General features: G+C 47.1%; 2 protein-coding genes across 16 annotated transcripts in view; one reads left to right on the top strand and one right to left on the bottom strand.

Annotated features, from left to right (window-relative positions):
• TTC39A (tetratricopeptide repeat domain 39A) overlaps positions 1-14,838 on the top strand; it is a 41,059-nt gene extending 26,221 nt beyond the window's left edge. For 10 of the 14 annotated variants that reach the window (XM_038558058.1, XM_038558062.1, XM_038558067.1 and 7 more), the window contains 8 exons: positions 184-243; positions 828-989; positions 3,720-3,811; positions 5,731-5,851; positions 7,559-7,718; positions 8,076-8,190; positions 9,229-9,345; positions 9,815-14,838. In XM_038558058.1, the coding sequence (XP_038413986.1) occupies positions 184-243; positions 828-989; positions 3,720-3,811; positions 5,731-5,851; positions 7,559-7,718; positions 8,076-8,190; positions 9,229-9,345; positions 9,815-9,935 (948 nt within the window). In that variant the 3' untranslated portion in view covers positions 9,936-14,838. Of the gene's footprint in view, positions 1-183; positions 244-827; positions 990-3,719; positions 3,812-5,730; positions 5,852-7,558; positions 7,719-8,075; positions 8,191-9,228; positions 9,346-9,814 lie in introns of those variants that run through there. The other 4 variants (XM_038558056.1, XM_038558065.1, XR_005370228.1 and 1 more) reach the window with 3 other exon arrangements.
• Positions 14,839-16,715: 1,877 nt separating this feature from the next.
• The window catches only part of RNF11 (ring finger protein 11), a 36,646-nt gene continuing 33,231 nt past the window's right edge, over positions 16,716-20,130 (bottom strand). For both annotated transcript variants that reach the window (XM_038558069.1, XM_038558070.1), the window contains exon 3: positions 16,716-18,953. In XM_038558069.1, coding sequence (XP_038413997.1) covers positions 18,782-18,953 — 172 coding nt within the window. In that variant the 3' untranslated portion in view covers positions 16,716-18,781. The remainder of the gene's footprint in view (positions 18,954-20,130) is intronic.

Here is a 20,130-nt window from a genome sequence, read left to right on the forward strand (position 1 = left end):
CCGCCCGAGCCCCGCCTGAGCCCCGCCCGAGCCCCGCCCCTGGAGCTCCGCTCCGCCCCCTGCCCAGCGCGCAGCCCCGCCCCTAGCCCCGCCCCCCGCCCCCTGGAGCCCCGCCCCTAGCCCCGCCCCCTGGAGCCCCGCCCCCGGAGCCCAGCCCCGCCGCCTGCCCGCGTGTCTCCGCAGGGCGCCATCTTCCTGTTCTTCGCAGGGCGGATTGAAGCCATTAAAGGCAATGTTGACACAGTGAGTGGTGCGGGGCCCCCGGGCCTCCCGGACCACCGAGTGGACGGGCCGGCGGGCACATTCGGGGAGGTGGGAGCCGTTCTGAAGGAGACCGTGTGCTGGGAGGAGGGAGGAGGTGGCGCTTGCGGCGGGCGCGCCGGCAGGCAGGTGGAGGCCCCGCGGGAGTGCGAGCTGCGGACGCCCAGGGACCGGCACCGTGGGCGCAGCGGCGGGGCCCGCCGGTGAGGTTGGCGCCTTGCTGGGCTCGGGGGCCACCGGAGGTTCAGAGCGCGGCGGCGTCCCCGGGGGGCCTGTGGGCTGGGGTTCCGGGGCCGCGGCGGCAGGACAGATGCCCGGGAGCTCCTGGGGCTCTGGAGGTGGCGCTGAGGCAGACGCCAGTCGCTCTGACGCCAGCCTCTCCCGCCCTTTCATTTTGTGCTCAAAGACTAGCATCCCACCGAGGGGCAGGGGCTGGGCGCAGGGCCTAGGAGTGGCATGCGGCGGGTGGGACAGGAGCGGAGCCAGGACCCCGTCCCCTTGCCCCCCTCCCTCCGTGCCTCGCGGGGTGGGGGTGGCGCTGGGGGCTGACTGGCAGGTGCCCGCAGGCCATCCGGCGGTTCGAGGAGTGCTGCGAGGCCCAGCAGCACTGGAAGCAGTTCCACCACATGTGCTACTGGGAGCTGATGTGGTGCTTCACCTACAAGGGCCAGTGGAAGATGGCCTACTTCTACGCGGACCTGCTCAGCAAGGAGAACTCCTGGTCCAAGGTGGGCTGACACCTAGTGCTGGGCCACCTGGCCATGAGCCCCAGACCCAGGGCCACACCCCCAACTGAGAGCAGGTGACTCAAGCTGAAATTGAAAGGAAACCCTAAGTTCTAATAGGACTTGGGGTTGGTGGGAACCACAGACCGTGAGGAGCGGGCAAAGTTTAAAACTACAGGGTATTAGTCAGGGTTTTTCATCCCAGGGAACAGAAACATGCCCAGGTGCCCAGGTGAGCGCTGACCATAGAGCATTGTTCTGGTGAAGGCGGCCACCAGCTACAGGGGTGTGAGGAGCCCTGCGGTGCGCCAGTCCAACTGGAAACAGTACTTTCAATTTTAATTCTAATTAGTTCAGATTTAAATTTAAAAAGTCACACAGGGGTAGTGGCCACGGTACTGGACTATGCAGGTTGAAAACACAAAAGGTTCACAGAACTGAAAAATTCTAGGCCCCACCGATTTCAGATAGGCTGGATCCAGGAATTTCAAATGGTGTCATCATGGCGTGTTCTGCTCTGTGCAGTGCAGGCAGGTTTTCTCCTTGTGACAGACATGGCCATGGACTCACATCTTCCTTTTGGCTTCAGCCACAGTCACACAGTCGAGGCTGCCTGGTCTGGCATAGATCCCATGTCAGTGCTTGGAACCAGGGGCAGGAAAACTCCTCAGGGATCAAGCGTAGGAGAGAGGTGGTTCTCCGGGAAAAAATGAGGTGATGTTCCCAGAAAAAGTGTTGGTTGGTGGGGGAGCCATTAAAGAGAAGCCATGAAGGCAAAGTGGAGCAAAGCAGATGCCCAAAGTACGTGAAAACTTCCCACCTCGTGGTGAGTGGTGAGAGGAGTAACGGCCATTTTCGTGGTGAGATAGCCCAGAATTTGAACCAAGACTACTCAGGATTGGAGAGATTGGCAGGGGTGTCCAGGGCGGTATTGGCCGGTGTGCACAGCGAGTGTCTGGGTGTCTCTGAGTCCCAATTTCTCGCCCCTCCCCCACCTTTTCAGAACCCTTCCTGGGGCCCAAGCTGCAGGGGAGTTCTTTGGGTTGGGGCAGGCTACTGTGGGCCCAGCACTTGCCTCCCCTCCACGCCCGAAGAGGGAGGCCAAGAGAGGGTATGTAGCTTTCCTGGGCCACGCAGCTGTCGGTGGCAGACCCTGGATCTGAAGACCCTTCCTTGTGACTCAGAGGCAGAGGCCTTTGCTTGTCCCTCGTCCCATAAGCCCCACTGAGGAGGCTCCTCTTGCCCTGAGACCACCCTGCTGTGGAAGGTGCTCCCTCAGAGGCAGCCCCGCGCTGGAGTTCATCCCTCTTCACCTCCCACCCCCAGCGGGGCCCACGGCCTCAGGGGACCTGGTTGGGAGCTGGAGCGGCAGCTGGGAAGGGAGGACAGGGTAGCTCACAGCTGCTGGGGCAGGGCCAGGCCTCGCAGGTGTCAGGAGGTCTGCCTGTGACTACATTCTGCCTCCACTCACTGTGACTTGGAGGTGGTCACCCCCCCATCACCTCTTCAGAAGTGCTTCCTGTGAAGTGGGGGGTATCCCCCAACTCCTGGGGCCTCCTTCAATCCTCCCCTGTAGCACTTGGCCACCGGGCACTGCCTCAGCGCAGAGCCTTCCAGGCCCAGGACGCTGAGGCCGCAGTTGGGGGGGACAGAAGCCGCGCATCCCACGGATTTGGGGAACAGCTGAGAGGCCAGTGCAGCCCGGAGCAGTGATGGGCGACAGGACGCCCAGGTGGCGCGGAGACAGGCGGGGCCTACGGCGCCTCCAGGGCCTCTGGGTTGCTAAACGTGAAGGCTGCGAGGATTCCAGACACGAGCTGACATGAGCTGACATGAGATCAGGGTGGCCCCTGGGCAGCTCCCCAGCTTGCATCCGACGCTTGGGTTTGGCTCTGGTCACCGTCTCAGGGCCCCCGGGGGTGTGAGTGCACGTTGGCGCCGCGCTCAGCGCGGGCTCTGCCGCTCCTTCCCCGTCCTCTGTTCAAAAAAGCCCAGGATGGTGCGGAAGTGGCTGGCTGGGCAGGAGCGCGGCAGGAGCGGAGCGGGAGAGGGCGAAGGAGACCAGCAGCCAGCACGAGGGGGGGGGGTGGGGGGGGAGGGCTGCCCCGCGTGCAGATGGCATGTCGGCATCCGCGGGGGAAGGGGGGTGATGTGCCTGGGGGACAGGTGTCCGAGAAGCGCCGCCTCCTCCGCTGCCCGTGGTCCGAGGGCCAGGCCCCTGAAGCCCCCAAACCCCGGGCCCCCTGCAGCTCTGCTCCTGCAAGCAGGCGACGCATATGTCCTTCTGGCCCTGGCCGCGACCCGGCTTGTGGGGAGGGGTCACCCCAGGGCCCTGCCGCTCTTCTGGCCTCTGCTCTCTCAGGCCGTCCGCACTTTATGCTGCCCGCTTGTCACCTTCTTAGACCCACGTTGGTGCCTCCGGCTTTGCTCAGCCTGTTTCTTGTCTGGAAAGTTCTTCCTCAGCTCTCTGAATCTTCCCATTGGGTCTAGTCTGAAGGGGGTGCGTCCCAGAAGCCCTTACTGCCCGGTCCTCCCGCGCCCCCTGGCTGAGCACGCCCTGTAGGTGGGGAGCCTCGACCCGAGCCCCTCGTGGGCAGGCTCCCAGCTCAAGTCCTCGGGGAGCCCCGCTGCTTCAGTCTCTGCCCTGGGGCTCGGCTGTGGGGCTGGCCTCGAGAGGTCCGGAGGGTGGGCGGCTTACATGTTGTCATTGTGCTGTTGCTCTGCCGTGCACAGGCCACCTACATCTACATGAAGGCCGCCTACCTCAGCATGTTTGGAAAGGAGGATTACAAGCCGTTCGGGGATGATGAAGTGGAGTTGTTCAGGTGGGTCCTAGGCCGCAGCCACGTCTGCCCACAGCCACCCACGGCCACCCTGAGCTTTGGGCGGGGAGGGAGGTGGTGGGCTTCTTAACTCCCCGGGCTCTGAGCTGCGGGACTCTCCCCCAGGATGGCCCCACAGCCTCATGCCCTAGCATCACCCCACCTCCTGCTGCTTGTTCCAGCCCGTTCAGGCTGTTCAGAGCCCCTCCGCCCCATGAAAGTGGTTTGTCAGCATCCTTCCCACTGAGCCTTTCTTCTGGTCAGTGGGATAGATGTGGACACTGAGGTGCAGAGAGGTCCCTCCTGCTGAGTTCCCACCAGCCGGGAGAAGCACTGTAGGGAACCAAATGGAGTCCCACAAGATCACATCTAGCCTCTGCCATTTCTTAGTTGTGTCTCTGTGAGCAATTTCAGCAGCTATGAAATGGGAATAACCACCTATGCCTTGCAGGGTTGTTTTGTGAATCAAATAGAACCTGCAAGAGCCTGGTGTAGGGCCTGGAGCCACGAAATGGCACCGCTGTTTTCATTCTTATCTGTACTGCCGTTTGCCTTCTGGCGAAGGGTCTGGGCAGGGCTCAGCCTCAGCAGGCTCACGGGGAGCCTTGGGCCTTCTGGTCAGGAGGGCTGTGCCCAGCTGGGAACCCTGCGCTTCCCACTAGTGCTGTCACATCCTAGTGTGTCTCATTTACCAAGCACCTCTACTTCATCTCAGTTCTTCCAGAAAGCCTGGAGGCTAAGTCTCTGGGGGGAGGAAGGATAATTTTCCCTTTACATTTTTAGTTTCTTGGCTAGAGACTGGCTGAGACACTCCCCAACCCCTAATAAAAGATTAACAGGAGAAAAATAAACCAGAGTTTAGTAACATGTGTACTTCCTGTATACATGGGAGAGACTCAGGAAAACTGAGCAACTGAAATGGCCCAGGCCATCACCTTAAATACCATCCCTAAAGATAAAAAATGTTTGGGGTGGGGGAGCCTGTTACGGGAGGTTTTCAGGCAAAGCAGGTAAAGGAGGGTAAGGTGCTTCTGCGGATTTAAGTCTCAGCCTTTTCCTTTGAAAAGAGTTTCTGGGGCTTCTCATCTTCTTCCAGACACAGAGGAGACACCCTGATAAATGGGAGGTCTCTTATAATTGTCTTAGGAAAGCTCAGCTTCTATTAGGTTTTCAGAGCTTTTTCTATATCTGCTGTTTCTTAATCAGCTTAAAATAATCCTTATGCCAAAGAGGCATATTTTGGGGTGACAAATCCTGCCCCCATTCATATCATCAGATCCAATTCAGAGATGAGAAAACTGGCGTCCAGAGAGGTTCCGGTGAATAAGCAAGGGAGATGTTTGGCAAGGAACCTCACAACCAGACCCAGCTGTTTCCTGGGCCTGGAAGGCTCAGGCCTGAGGGTCCCAGCCACACCCAGTGTGTGCAGATCTCAGGGTGGGATGGAGCTGGGTGAGTGAGGCTCCAGATGTGGGAGCTTGCCTAGCTGCATGCATTTTACTCTGCCCGTGGAAACAGCTGAGACGGCCACAACTCACGTGGCAAGTTAAAGGTTTGAGCCGTGTGGTCTTAGGCAGCTCCTTCCCTTCCTCTGGGTGTTAATCTCCCATATGAAACTGGGGTCAGACTTCTGCTGAGCCTTCTGGAAATGAGGCTTGTCTTGGAAGCAAGACAACTAGCAAAGCAGGCCTGCGACGTTTGCTGACATTCTCACCTTTGCCAGTGGGTGTGGAGGAGGCCTCTTACCCAGCCTTAGAAGTGGTCACGTCTGGAGGCAGGGCCTGCGGTGGAAGGCCAGAGCTCCAGGCTATGCTGTAGTCCAACACAGTGCCTCATATAAACTGGGGAAACTGAGGCCCCGAGAGGAGCCAAGCTGGAGAGCCGGCCTCCCTAGGTTTTTCTTCCCCTCATCTCTTTCACAGAGCAGTGCCTGCCCTGAAGCTCAAGATTGCTGGGAAATCTCTACCCACAGAGAAGTTTGCCATCCGGAAATCCAGACGCTACCTCTCTCCCAAACCAGTCTCTTTGCCAATTCCTGCTCTGGTGGGTAGGAGGGTCTAGACTGTCCCTGCGCTTGTTTGGGATTGTGGGGGTTACTGAAAGCCAGAGATACTGCGAGGGCCAGGGGGAAGTGGTTGCGGGGAGAAAGACCTTCATGCCTCAGGGCTCTGGAAAGGGTTTCACAGTTTACCTAGCACTGTGACAGAAGCACACAAATGAGTCTGAGCCAGGCCCTGCTTGATTAAAGTACTGGTCCGGTGGCGGTGGGGAGACAGGGAGGCAGGCTTCAGATGCTTCGAGGTGAAAGTGCCCGGGCAAAGGCATCACTCAGCTGTTTATGTTCCCACACATCTGTTTTAGTCCTGCCATATTTTAATGGTTTACACTGTCCCCCTCACTGGACCACGTTCTCCTAAGGCCCAGGACCGTGTTCTGTTCAAGTCTATAATAGCTAACAGTGTTATTGGGCACGGGCTGTGTTCTTTATACCCATTGCTTCATTTGATCCTCACAACCACCCTGTGTAGATGTTGGTGTATCCTGATTTTACAGATGGGGTAAGAAGGCATAAGAGATAAGCAGGAAGATAAAATATCTAAGAAATAGGTAAGATATAAGTAGATGAAATAACTCCTCTGGATCACACAGCTAGTGACTTGTTAGATTTTAAACCTAGAATGGTTTTAGAGCCCAGATTCTGAATGATGCTAATTCCACTCATGATTTTAGCAGGAATTAGAGAAGTTTCTAGCTTGTTAAGTCTGTTATTCAAATACTAAGGTAGCCAAAAAAGTAGAAAGGCACTGTTTTTTTCTGGTCCTGGCCCCACTGTTCACCAACTATGACCTTCGATAGGGTTCCCCTTCTCTTAATGTAAAATCAGGGGTAATATATACCTTGCCTGTTTCATACAGCAGTATGAGACTTAGCTGATAAAATGTTAAATATTTATAAATAAAAAAATTTGATTAATATAGAATTTATGTATTTCTGAACCAATTTTGAAACTTTAAAATGTACAATAAAAAAAATAAAACGTACAATAAAACTATTATCATATGGGGGATGAAAGGGCAACAAGTGACTATACCAAAAATTCAGGAGAGAATTTCCCAAACTATAATCTGCAAAATGCTTTTTATGCCTAAAACAGTCTGTGATTAAATATATTTGGGACAGACCAGCCTAAACAAAGTTGATATACTGTGGATCTTTTGGAGCCTTATATGATAATATGTATAGTAAGTCTCCAAGAATAAGCTGAAAATGATTTTTTCCCCTAACCTTTTGAGCCACAGACACCTATTTTTTTGCAGGAACATTTGCTACCTTGGGACCATATATACCATTAGAGGAATACTGGTTCTAAACTTAAGTTTCCTCCCTAGAACATAACAAGAACCAAAGCTGTAACATGTTTTTAGAACTTTTTGTATACAAATCACTTTCACATCTATGACCTGGTTCCATAGTTTAGGAAATGCTAATGGAATTATAAATAAACATCCAACTTAGTATTCTGATATTCCTGGCAGCCAAAGCCAAGAAAGGTATCAGGATGTGTGTTGCAATTTTCATGATGGCCCTTCAAGCCCAGTGCCTCGGGGGAAGAGAGACAAGGTGACACAGTCTTAAGAGCCAGAAGGGCCTTTAGTGATCCTCTGATCTGAGCTACACATTTTACAACTGGGGAAACTGAGACCCTACTGGGGAGGAAACCTTTGGACTGACTTCCTCCCTTGCCCTCAGGAAATGATGTACATTTGGAACGGCTACGCTGTGATCGGGAAGCAGCCGGAACTCACGGACAGGATCCTTGGGATTATCACCAAGGCTGAAGAGATGCTGGAGAAGGGCCCAGGTGACCACCCCCGGGCCCTTGAACCTGCCAGGCTGAGTCACATCACAGGTCTTTACAGTTACAGGTTCCCTCTACCAAAAATGTCCTTCTCTACCCTGGTTAATGGTCCTTTGCCTTTCTAGACTGAGTTTCAGTGGCATTTCTCCTCATTGTCCCTTGTCCCCCAGGTAGGGTTAAGGCCTCTTCTGGGCTCCCACAGCCCCTGGGCTCCCACGTCAATCCTGATCTCACTACATTGTCACTGTGTCAGTATCTGTTTTTCCTTCCCAGTTATGAACTTCCTGAGGACAGTGACTATGGGTCAGTTACCACTCTGTCCCCAGGGCCCAGCAGAGTAGGGGCTCTGCGAGTAACTGTCGCAGAAATAAACGAGCCTGCCTTCTTCCCTCACTCCCCTATTCTCAGAGAATGAGTACTCAGTGGATGATGAGTGCTTGGTGAAGTTGCTGAAAGGCCTCTGCCTGAAATACCTGGGCCGTGTCCAGGAAGCTGAGGAGAATTTCAGGAGCATCTCTTCCAAGTAAGTGCCTAGGTGGCTGCTCCCAGCCCGGGTGGCCGGCCTACTGCTGGGCCCGGGTCTCCTGGATAGAACTGGCTGGGTTCTCCTCCCTCACGAGCGCTCCAGTGCTTGACCCTAGCCCACCCCCCTCACTGCACTTGTACTAGTGTCTGTTCTACGCCAGGGTCCTTACTGGGCAAGATCATCGGATCCCATTCCCTGGGGCCACCAGCCCGGCCAACCACAGGAGTCCAACACTGAACTTTCAGGGGAATGGTGCCCCCTAGAGTTTGTAACTCAACTCCGCCCTTGAGGAGCACAAGCATTATAGGCAGAAGCTTTAGGAACTCCATCTGGTATGATCAAGACTGTGCTTGAGGCAAGCAGTGCCCTGAGGAGGGACCTAAACATACTGCGAGATAAGGCTTCCCAGGGAGGCCATCTCAACTGGGAAGTTTATTAGGCAGAGAAAGGAAAGCAGGAGTTTTGAGTAGGTACCTGGGCACAAGGAAAACACGGAAGGTCGGGGTAACAGTGATTAAGTCCTTCCCTGCCTGGGTGAAGTTACAGAGGGACAGGGTTACAGAGGAAGTAAGGGGGACTAGACGGAGAAGGGATGGATGTTTTGCTTATATGGCCGAACTTTATCCTGTAGACAGAAGATCCGAGAAGAATACTTCACAGGGCAGATTTGGGTTTTAAAAGGTGACCTCTGGGGCAGCTTGGAGGATGGGTCAGAAGAGCCAGCCTGGAGACAGGAGACTTCCTAATTTCGTAAACCATTTCCCCTGGACCAGGGGGGTCGGGGACAAAGGTGGGCATGGGCAAAGGACAGGCACAAGCCAGAAGTTGTTGGGGCCCTAGGTGCAGAGGACTGGAAAGCCCTGCTGGCGATCATAAACCTTTCTACGGCTAAGAGTCTCCCCCAACTAGGCTTCATTGTCAGGGAGACGTGCATGAGGGCCCGGATCAGATCTTTCCACGCGGAGAGGGCTCAGGACGAACCCGAAGGATATCCAAGAGCAGGGCCTATAAGCCATATTCTTCTCTGTCCTACAGTGAAAAGAAGATTAAATATGACCACTACTTGATCCCAAACGCCCTGCTGGAGCTGGCCCTACTGTTTATGGAGCAAGGCAGAAACGAAGAGGCTGTCAAACTCTTGGAAACTGCCAAGTAAGGCGTGGGTAGCACTGGTCTCTCCTTTGTTCCCCCCAAGCTCAGGAGACAGGAGCAGAGGCAGCAGGGAGGGTGCTGGTAAGGGCATTATGGGAGTCCAGAGGCCAGGCCTGGTCCCTGGGAACCCCGCAAGGATCGGGATCCCAGAAATAGGGAATGAATTACCCAGGGTCGCACCACAGGCCCAACTGCAGAGCTAGTAGAAGACCCAGGTCTGCCACCTTCTGGCCCCATGGATTTCTCTCTTAAAATAATTCTGTCAGGCCTGGGGACTCAGCAGGCGTGGAGTAGTTCAAGGGTACCTACCAGGGTGAGGGCACTGTGTGGGATCTGTGAGTCCACACTGGGCAGGGCCCACCTCTTCGGACAGAGAGCCTCCTTGGCCTGGTAGCCTCCTGCAGCTCAGACTGAAGGAAGAACACTTCCCAGGGCAGCCTTACAGGTCTGATTCTTTGCTTTTTTCCAGGCAAAACTACAAGAATTACTCCATGGAGTCAAGGACACATTTTAGAATCCAGGCAGCCGTACTCCAAGCCAAGTCTTCCCTAGAGAATGGCACCAGATCCACGGGCTCAGTGTCTTTGTAGTTTTATACAGCACTCCCTCCCAGGCTGGAAGACAGAGACACGGACAGAGCTCCTGGAAACATTTCAAAAAGATCCCCCCACCCCCCGCCCTGCCTTTGGGGCCCACCGGTGCTCCAGCGGGACAGCGCGACATAGGTATCCACTCGGAAGGGAAGCCGGCATTCTCACCAGTGCGGCCAAGGGCCTTCAAGGAGAGTGGGTGGGGCCCTCGGCCTGCCCTGTCACACATACGGGTACTTGTTTTTCACTGTGATGTTTAAGAGAATGTATGAACAGTTTACATTTTCCTTAGAAATATATTAATGGGATCACAGTTGGCTTAAAAGAAAAACTGTAAATCTTTGTTTCAACCCATACTGATCTGAAGGTAAATCTACAGATGATGCTTTTTCAAAATTCAGCAGTGTCTCAGCTTCCAAGGCCAAAGACCCCATCAAGGCTTCTGAGTGCTGGGCAAGAGGTTGCACAGGCACCTACACCTTACTTCTTACACTTCATTTTCACTCCCTTAGTAACTTTCTAATTAAAAAAAAAATCAGATGAGTATTATTTCACTAAAAAGACCTGTGAGTCTATCTACAGGAAAAAAAAAATCAATCTTCATTAATAAGGACTGAGAGTTGCTGAGGCCTGACGGAACGGGAGCTTTGTGGCTCTTTCTGCACCAAAGCCAAGACGTCGTGGGGGAGGGTCTCAACACCAGTCTGCATCCTCACTGTGCCCACGGGAACCAGCTGGGAATAAGTCACAAAACAAAAATCCTCTGTGCTTTACTATGAGGTACATTTATTTCCTGACAGCATTTTTCTTAGAATGGTTATATTCTTGGCCTGTTGTGTATGTTTTAGATTTTTCAGTTAAGAGAAAAGATATTTAAGTAATAAAACTCACACACTTAAGAGATCACGCAACATCTATTTCAGTAGAGTATGTGTTGCTTGAATTCTTGGGCAAGGCAGAGTCTGGATCAGAAGCCATATGGCCCAGGTATGTTTTATTTAGACAACATGATGCCTTAAATGTTTTAAAATAAGTTACTGACATTTAAAGATGGGGAGATCGCAACAAATCTGGTTTCTGGCCTCTTATTTAAAAAGAAAATCCAACCTGGCAACATCCCTATAGAACAAGGCAACAATCAGAGCTGAGTAGAGGCTGCTTTAAACTCCCATATTCTCCTTCTGGGCTCTCAAAGCATCTGAATTTGCAAGCTCCAGGGCTGTTACAGTGAGAGCTCCAGTTCAGTGACCATATGCCCAGCTAAGGACGGCATACTTCAACTTCACCATTTCCCTGGAGGAAGAAAATCATGTACACAGTAAAAATACTCATCTGTGAAATGTGTCTCCTCAGAGATGAATGCAATTTCTGTAAGGGAAGAACCACAGACAACTTCCTAATCTTCTGGAATTCTGGACTTTTAGCCAACACCTATGAACATCTGCCATGGGCTGGGGAGGTTAATCTATTAACACAGGCAAGCAGCCTTCTGTGACTAATACCGAATGAAGTCATAGGTTTTAAGTAAAGCAAACTCTCATTAGGAAAACAAAACCCTCATTCAAGATCGTTTTGCACTTAGTACTGTCAGAGCAGAAATGCTATGAAAAAAAATTTCTCATTTTGTTAGATCTAGACACAGAATGCTCGCCACCAAGAGCAAGTCCTTTGCAAGCTTGCTCTCCAGGGCAGCCTGAGCCTAGGTTGTCAGGCAGGGAGGGTGACAGCAGTGACTAGAACCAGGCTACTGGAGGAGGGTGGCCTTTCATGGTTCCTTCACATACAGGAACGCTAGTACCTACCGCTGCAGATAGATAACAGCACGCTGGTCACAAGATACCAAGCACAGTTTGTAAAATTGCAGTTAACAAAAAACTTAAACATTCATTTTAGGCACTTAAAAAAAATGTATGCCAGGATGGTTTCCTTGTCAATGTTATTACCGATTTCCTGCTGGGCTTCATTAATGAGCCGAGGTCACCTGACCTCTGTCTGCTGCTGTGGCCACAGTCTGGCTGGTAAGAGAAGTTAGTGGGTTTGGGCTCCTTTATGCCACCTGCGGCTGAAGACATCTATTAAAAACATGTTTATGAAGTTGGGTGAAAATGTCAGGTGTCTACCACCATTATCTTTGTTCAGAAACTTTGAAAGTGAATATTCTGTCCTGGGCTGCTTCTATCTCCTTTGAGCCACTTCTAGTTGTTATGTCTCTAATAGTGCAGAGCTTTCTAGCACATGTACCCGGGAGAGGCAGCTAGCTTCCAGGTGGAGAATTCTGGCCTCGAAGTAAGGAGACCTGAATTCGAGTCCCCATTTTGTTACTAATTTTCAGAGTGACCTTGGAAAAGTCATGGACTCTCAAAAGATTAGTAATTTGCACTAGATTAAGGCTCTTTCCTGCTGTCAATGGTTCTGAGTGTGACTCTGGTCCCATGTTTCTGGATTTTCACATCCAAAATGAGGTAAGGCTATGTACCTCCCTACCTGCTGCCAAAGCCTGGTATCCCTAAGCGACTCTGCGAGAAACAGAAGGCTTTCTCGTGGGCCTCGACAGTAGCCCAGCACGGGAGAGCCAACATCTTCATTTGGGGAAAGGCTAAATCCTGATACACAGAGGAGCTCCGCTGTTCGGAAGCAGTGACTACGTAACACGATCTACACAGGCCCTGGCCATGGAAAGTCTACCTCCGCCTCTCATGGGCACGGGCCTCGGACTGGCAGGGCGGCTTCCAGCACTGTGCTGGCCCCTATCAGCTCTCCCGTGTGTTGGCAGGATTCCCAATTCCTTATCTCAAGTCGGAATGGGAGTGCTTCCAAGACAGCTTTTGTCATTCGTGGCAGAAAGTCATAACCTGACAGCAAAGCCGGGACCCTAAAAGGCCAATGCCAACACAAGACTTGGCTGAGACCCAGGTGGAGGAGTTCCAGCAACTGAATGGCACCAGGAGGTTTTCAGAAAGCCTCTGCCAGCTGAGTGTTAGAATCATGAAGAAAAAAAAAATCAGACTTTTCTCTGGAGTTACTCCCAAGTTTGTTTATTCTAAGATGCTGAGGACAAGACAGTCTTTTTCTTTGCTTCAAATTGAAAGCCTAACAACTGTTTCCTTATGTTAGCACCATCATACTAATTCACTAATAAATGAGAGGTGCTTGGATTCTGAAAACCAAGCAAAAATGGGAACTTCTCATACACACCTACCTCAGATGTAGCTTTTCCAAGGTTGGAAAATGCTTTTTTGCTTAGGTTAGCACAGCTCTTGAAATCTAGTACAAAGTTCATCACTGCTGAACAGGTTAGGTCCACAAACAAGGAAACCCATTTGGCAGCTTGAAAAATCCATTTCCAAATGAGCAATGTATGAATTGCTTTTACTCTATAAAGCCAACTGTTAAGTGACAAAATAGAACAGCCGTTCCCTTGGGAGGACAGTTACGAAAGGTTGCTATGGACTTCTACAAGCTGACATTCGAGTTTAATCAGACACATCACAGGTAACACCTCACTAATGACTGGATTGGGTTTTATTTTTCCTCATATCATTAGCAAATTGTTCAGAACACCAGATTCCATATGCTCTGGGTGTTTTGAAAAATAATGGCTAATATTAAGTGCTCGCTATTTACCTGTTGCTAGTGTAAGCACTTTACATGTCATTCTCGTAACCACTCTATGAAGTAGGGACTAATACACATGAGAAATGGAGACAAAGGGTAAAGAACTTGCCTAAGATCACACAGCTATCATGCAGCAGAGATTTAAAGCTGGGCACCTGAATTCTAAAGCCACACTTTGCTGAACTGCTGGTAAAATTATCAACTTAAAGTTGAATCTGACTTATACTGACCTCTGGGCCACTACTGCGGATGGGAAAGGTGCTGGCTAATAGCTCACACAGCAGAAATCCTGTGGCATGGCTCTGGAACTGGCAGATGTGACCTATTTCCACACCTCCTGAATGGACCGTGCTGGAGGCCAATCTCGGTGTCCGATCCTGACCCTGACGCATGATCCTGGCTTCCCGATTCACACGTTGTCCAAGACTTGCCTTTGGATCCTAAATGGCGAGGGGAACCATTAGGAGGCCTTCCCCAGGAAGCTGGGCTCATTACTTTTGCAAAGCAACCGAATCTCACAGGGTTCACCACTAGGACCAGACTCTGGAGGTAAACCCTCAGCTACCTTGTTTCAACTTTTCTCAGGGCCAAGAAATCCGGAGTCTACAAGCACTGATGCTGCTCCTCCTTTGATCAGGATCAGTTTTAGATGCTTCGAGTCTATACCTTGATAATGCTGCTTCATTCATATGCAGAGAAAAAAACTTTCTGTGGAGGCATTTAAAGAAGACCGTCTTCCAGTGGAAAGTAGTTTTTCTCAAGAAAAAAAATGTAAAAGAAAGTTCTCTCTCCTGAAGTTGTCTTAAAAACTTTATGAAAACAGTAAATGGTTTTAGTTGATCAACAACATTAAACAGGTGGATCCAGCTGTTGCTCTGACCAAAGACTATTGCACAGAGTGCTAATACGGACAAGAACAATGTGGACAATTAAAACATAGATAAATCCAAATCCCTTTTGTACAGTTTTGCTGAAGCCCCTAACAAAATTTTATGGATTAGGAAATGGGTTGTAAAGGGACTCATGGATTCTGTTTCCAAGCTAAAGAGCAAGGAAATAGCCAAAATAGAAAAGCAATACTCATACCTGGACAATCAACCTCTGAATCAAGGAGCACCCAGTCATGCTGTTATTTTTTAAACTACCACTATGTAATTTATAAAATTATAAATTTATAAACTGGGTAGAATTAACTGGGCTAATCTTTTTTGTGTGGGATGTTTTTAGATCCACAGGCTCTCAGAAAACAAATTACAAACTATATTTAAAAATTAACATTGCCAAAATACATGTGCCTCATCCATTTATTAATGTGTCATTTTAATATAAACCTTAATGTGTTGTAATTTAGCTCTTAGGAGCTTAGAAGAAAAAAAGGTATTTCTCTCTAGTAAAAATACTTTATGTGCAGAGCTAATTAATAGCCAACTTAAGTTGGCTTTAACTTTCCCTAAATACATAGAATTAACTTCGTATATCTTTCAAACCACTTAGAAAAAGTACTATTTTTAAGATGTTTATATTATACAATCAAACGTTTACCGTTACTCTATTAAATCCTTATGTTTCATTTGATTACCACACACGAAAGCCATAAATCTGGATTGTATTAAATCACTGCCTAGCCATAGGCAAATACATGTTTTCATCCACAAAACTGAGAAAAAAATTCTTTCAGAGACCACTTGTAATGGCTCTCAGGAAAACCTCATCTAATAATAGGTCAATCAGTAATTATATTCAATAACAAGCATTTATTAATGAGCACCTAAAGATGTTTTGTGTATATCTTTAAGGAAAACAATGTATTTAAAGAGATGAATGGGGGATCCCTGGGTGGCTCAGCGGTTTCGCGCCTGCCTTTGGCCCAGGGCGCGATCCTGGAGTCCCGGGATGGAGTCCCGCGTTGGGCTCCCAGCATGGAGACTGCTTCTCCCTCTGCCTGTGTCTCTGCCTCTCTCTCTCTATGTCTATCATAAATAAATAAAAAAAAATAAAGAGATGAATGGGCAGATCCCATCTTAACAGGTAGGCTAGCCTATAATTAGATCATTCCTGAAGAGAGCAGGAACACAGCACAGCCTTCATGAATAGAAGAGGCATGAAATTGATGCAAACGAGACCTCAATGGCCAAATATTTAGGAATGGAGACTAGGAGGGAAGAAATTAGAAGGAATTCAGCTAAGTTCTCAAAGGATTAATAAAAAACACAGTCAGGAAAAGCCAGCTCAGGATGCTGACGGCTCTTCTGCCCATACTTCCCATGATGGAGCTACACTGAACGCATAGCGCAGTGTAGCATTAGAGCAGGGGAGCTGCGGAGAGGGTACAGGATGGATTATAAACTAGCTTCTCTTTCATCCATCCAGGAAAAGACCACATGATCTTTACAGTCAGTGAGTAAATTTAAAAGTACTTGAGATACTACCCAATCCCACTGTTCTCATGTTCACTAATTTCAAAATTAAAGGCTTATGAAATTAGCTGAGGCTACTATAGTGGCTGCCGTGCAATCGGCTGGCTCTGAGACAATGCTAGGCGATGCCTTTGAGCGGAGGTAACCACCAAACTGCTTACATTTCTGAATCATGCCAAAGAAACTTACCTTCTTCACTGCTTACCATTTCAGTCTCAGAAATCTAGGCAGGTCTGCTTTTGACTATTATTCCTTTGTAAAATATGTGCTTCCTTATGACCAGGCTTTGTGTGCAAAGAAAGTTAGCCCAATGCTCACCGTACTCTGTAAAATCATACGGGCTTATGTAGGGGACACCAACAGGAGGAAATCTTTTCCTGGTTTAAGACATTCTCTATAAAGAACACTCAGAATTGAAAAGGTTTTTGTGAACCGAAGTATTTCAACTAACTTCTAGGTTTACACTTAAGATTTCTTTTACTTTTTCCTGGTCAGGCTTTTCAGACATTTCAAATCCTATAGCCAACCTTGAATGCATCTTCCCTAAATCGAAATGTTGCACCTATTATTTGGCTTCAGAAAATCTGAAGCTATCAAGCTTCTAAATTTATGATTAGATGGTATTAAATGCCACATAAAAAATACTTCCCAAGTTTATAAACTTAGAGATTAAAATTATACACCATTTAAAAGAAAGGATTAGATAATTTGGGGAATATTCTTACGTAAACAACTCTAACTGTAGCCCTTTACAACTGTATTATAACTTTATTTAACTTAGTAAAAGCCAAAATTGATAGTTCTTAACATGGTGTATGGAAATCAAAATTAAAGAATACAAAGTACCTTAAAAATTTTTTTTCAGCTCAATTCTAGTTCCTTCACTATTACTGCCAAACTTCTGTGAAAGAAGCCTTGCAATAAAGACTAACAGCAACATTAGTTTTTAAAAGTTCACTTACCAATTTTAACAATCTAGAAAAAAGGAAAGTCAGACATGTATAAGTAGAAAACACAAGGATAAAAAAAGTAATATCTATGAAAATATTGCACAACTTCAGGTGTTTCCTCCAAATTTGCTTTATGTAATTGAGTGGATATAAATTAATGAACAAAAACTTAAGCAAGATACATGTAACAATTTAACAGAACCTGATAATCTAATTTTCAGTTTTTCTCAAATTCATCTTTAAGTCTTTCCATCATGGGGCTCATAAGAAAATTAACCAACATATGGATACTACAGTCTAGTGTCAAATCTTTAAGTATTTATGACATACTGAATTCCTCTACAATGCAATTTTGAAGAACCCTCAAGATACTTGTGTTTTGTATGTAGAAAAGTGTTAGAGTCAAATATTCAACTCAATATTAAATAAACATTTCTGATGTTAGATTGAGATTGCTTCTCCTTTTGCTAATGAATGATATACTTAGCTGTATAATATCACTGAGCTGAACAAATAAGTCACCTCTGAGTACATAAGGAAAAATAAACACATGCTAAATGGATAAAACATTACAAACTACATCTTTACTAAACCATCTATACCTCTAACACCTCTAACACTTCAGAAGCTTAGAGATTCAGAGTGTTCTTACATTAACTGCAAGAAAGATAAAGGAGAAATTCCCTCTTTGAGATCACAACTATGAAGTCATATGGTTATACAAATTCTGCGTTTGTGTGCAAAACATGAATACGTTTATCTTAATTCTCCCTGCTTAGACTTGTCAGCCAGCAGGACTTTTCCTTTCAAAGAAACAGACTGAGATGTGTTTTATATAACTTCAATAACCTCAGCACTACAATAATAAGAGATGCAGTATCCTTTTGCTATGGTTCAAGACAATAAGGGAAGGAGGTCGCAAGAAAGAATAAATCAAAACTGTTAGAACTGAGCAACTTTTCTCAGTTTCACCATGGTGCCACTTTCATTTTACATAAGCATGGTGGCATAATTCAAGCTCCATAAATCAGAAATCTTAATATTTAAAATTTACCTTGACTTTTAATTATTACCATATTAACAACCAAAGTAATTAGATAAAACACACAGGAAAGGGTAACAGTAAACCCCACTTTACTAGAGTTGGTTTCTTGACATTAACTCAGTGTTTATAGAAAAGGGATAGTGCATCTCAGTTTGCTTACAAGCTAGGAGATCACTTTGAATTCTGCATTTCCTAACTGCAAACAGATATAGCACTTATAACAGGTTATAAATAAACTGGTTTTCAAGCATAGAGCCAGCCCCAACGATAATAATACACTATTTAAAAAGACCTAAGGCAATGAATTCCATTTCCAATGGAAAAAAAGAACTGTGCAAACAAGCTTAAAACTACTTTTTTTTTGTGCCAGTGTTATAAAATGTAGCTTTTAATAAAACCTTGACCCAAATGCCAGCAACTTCAGAAAAGAATTTGGGTGGGGGGGAAAAAGAGAGTTATTTCATTTAGGAAAAACAACCACTATCTTTTTCCTAATCTTCAACACACACAATTTAAACATATACAGCTGCTGTAACACTTTACACAATTCCTATGTACTGGAGCATAACAAGATCTAAATACAATTATATTTTTAAACACTGGGTCAAGGCTTTACATAAAAATACCATCCTACTTTTCCCCCTAAGTTTCTAAAATATCACATATTTTTTTCCCCAACATCTGCAGCCATTCAGGAATTTTTAGGAAACTTTTGTGCATGATCTTAATTCCTAATCCCTGACTCTTTGGGCTCAGTGACAAAAGATCAAAACCACCAAAAAATGATGGTTCACTTGAAGTCAGACCAGAGACCCTGGCTCAATTAGTCTCGTAGGACGAAAGCAGTGCTGCATCAACTGGCTCCATGCAAGAGGGGCACGTGAAGGATCTCATCAACCAGTCATCTATACAGTCCAGGTGATAGATGTGCATGCACGGCAGAAATCGAATTGGGTCCCCATAAACAAAGTCCATCATACAGATAACACACCTGTTGGGGGTGAGGGAGAGAGAAATCAGAAAGCATTTTTTAGAGAAGTGATGTATCTAGAATACTCTTTAAAATCCCATTACAAAGACTGTTAATCCGAACAGATGAAAATGGCTTGCTTGTCATCCTACCAAAGCATGCAAACTGATTTTTCCTAATAAGCATTAATCCATCAGCAATCTCTCATTTTGATCCGCTGGAAATTCATGGGTTTGAGAGCTATCAACAGAGCAAAGAGAAATGGGCCACGTGGGGATCAGGTCCATTCCTAGAACTGCACTTGTAAAATAGCTACATATTATACAAGACACCCAAAGAATGTGATGCTTCAGGTAGGAAGCCATCAGATCAACTCTGTTTACATGAACTCAGTTTTTAATGTACACCCAGGAGTAAGACAGTTTTCATTTTAATAACTATGTAAAAAACCATCACTAATTTTAGCCTACTTAACTGAGCTGCTGTAGCTAAAGATCTCTTCATTAACCCTAGTTTCAGATTCACGGCATTTTTTCCTACAGGTTTAAGAAGGAACCCAGTGCTGTAGGATTTCAGAAGTCCGTATTCAAGACAGGTTCTTAAGTACTAGCACTAAATCGTGCTATGAGTCAAAACAACTAAGCATCAACATAGTATAGTAGAGTATGTCTTTGTTGGCAAGATCATTCTCAACCTATAAGAAGTACTCATTAGGGATTCTTAGACAGTAATGAGATCTGAGGACAAAAACTTCCCAGAAGTAAAATTTGATATTCAACTCATCAGGCTTAATAAAATTATTCCTCAAATTAAAAAAGGATTTAAGATTTTCCTCATTGTCACTAAAACTCCTTAACAATTTTAATACTGCATAATCTACCAAAGTTTTCCTATGCCACGATTAACTATACTTCTACTCTTAAGTAAAACCATGGTGAATATCTTTGTATATAAAGCACTAGGAGTTGGACTGAGGTACACACTTTAGGACAGATCTCTAGAGCTGACGGTCTCAAACAGTATAGATCTGAGAAGGTCCTTGACATATTGCCAAATTGCTTTCCTAACTGACAAGGCCACCAGCACAATCACACATGAATCATTTTAACTGACATCAACTGTCATCCAAGTGGACACAGACAACATATAATATGGTCAGAATTCATACCATTTCTTAGCTATCTTTTTACCGAAAATT

This window comes from Canis lupus, chromosome 15 (assembly GCF_011100685.1).
Source record: "Canis lupus familiaris isolate Mischka breed German Shepherd chromosome 15, alternate assembly UU_Cfam_GSD_1.0, whole genome shotgun sequence".
Lineage (NCBI taxonomy): Eukaryota > Metazoa > Chordata > Mammalia > Carnivora > Canidae > Canis > Canis lupus.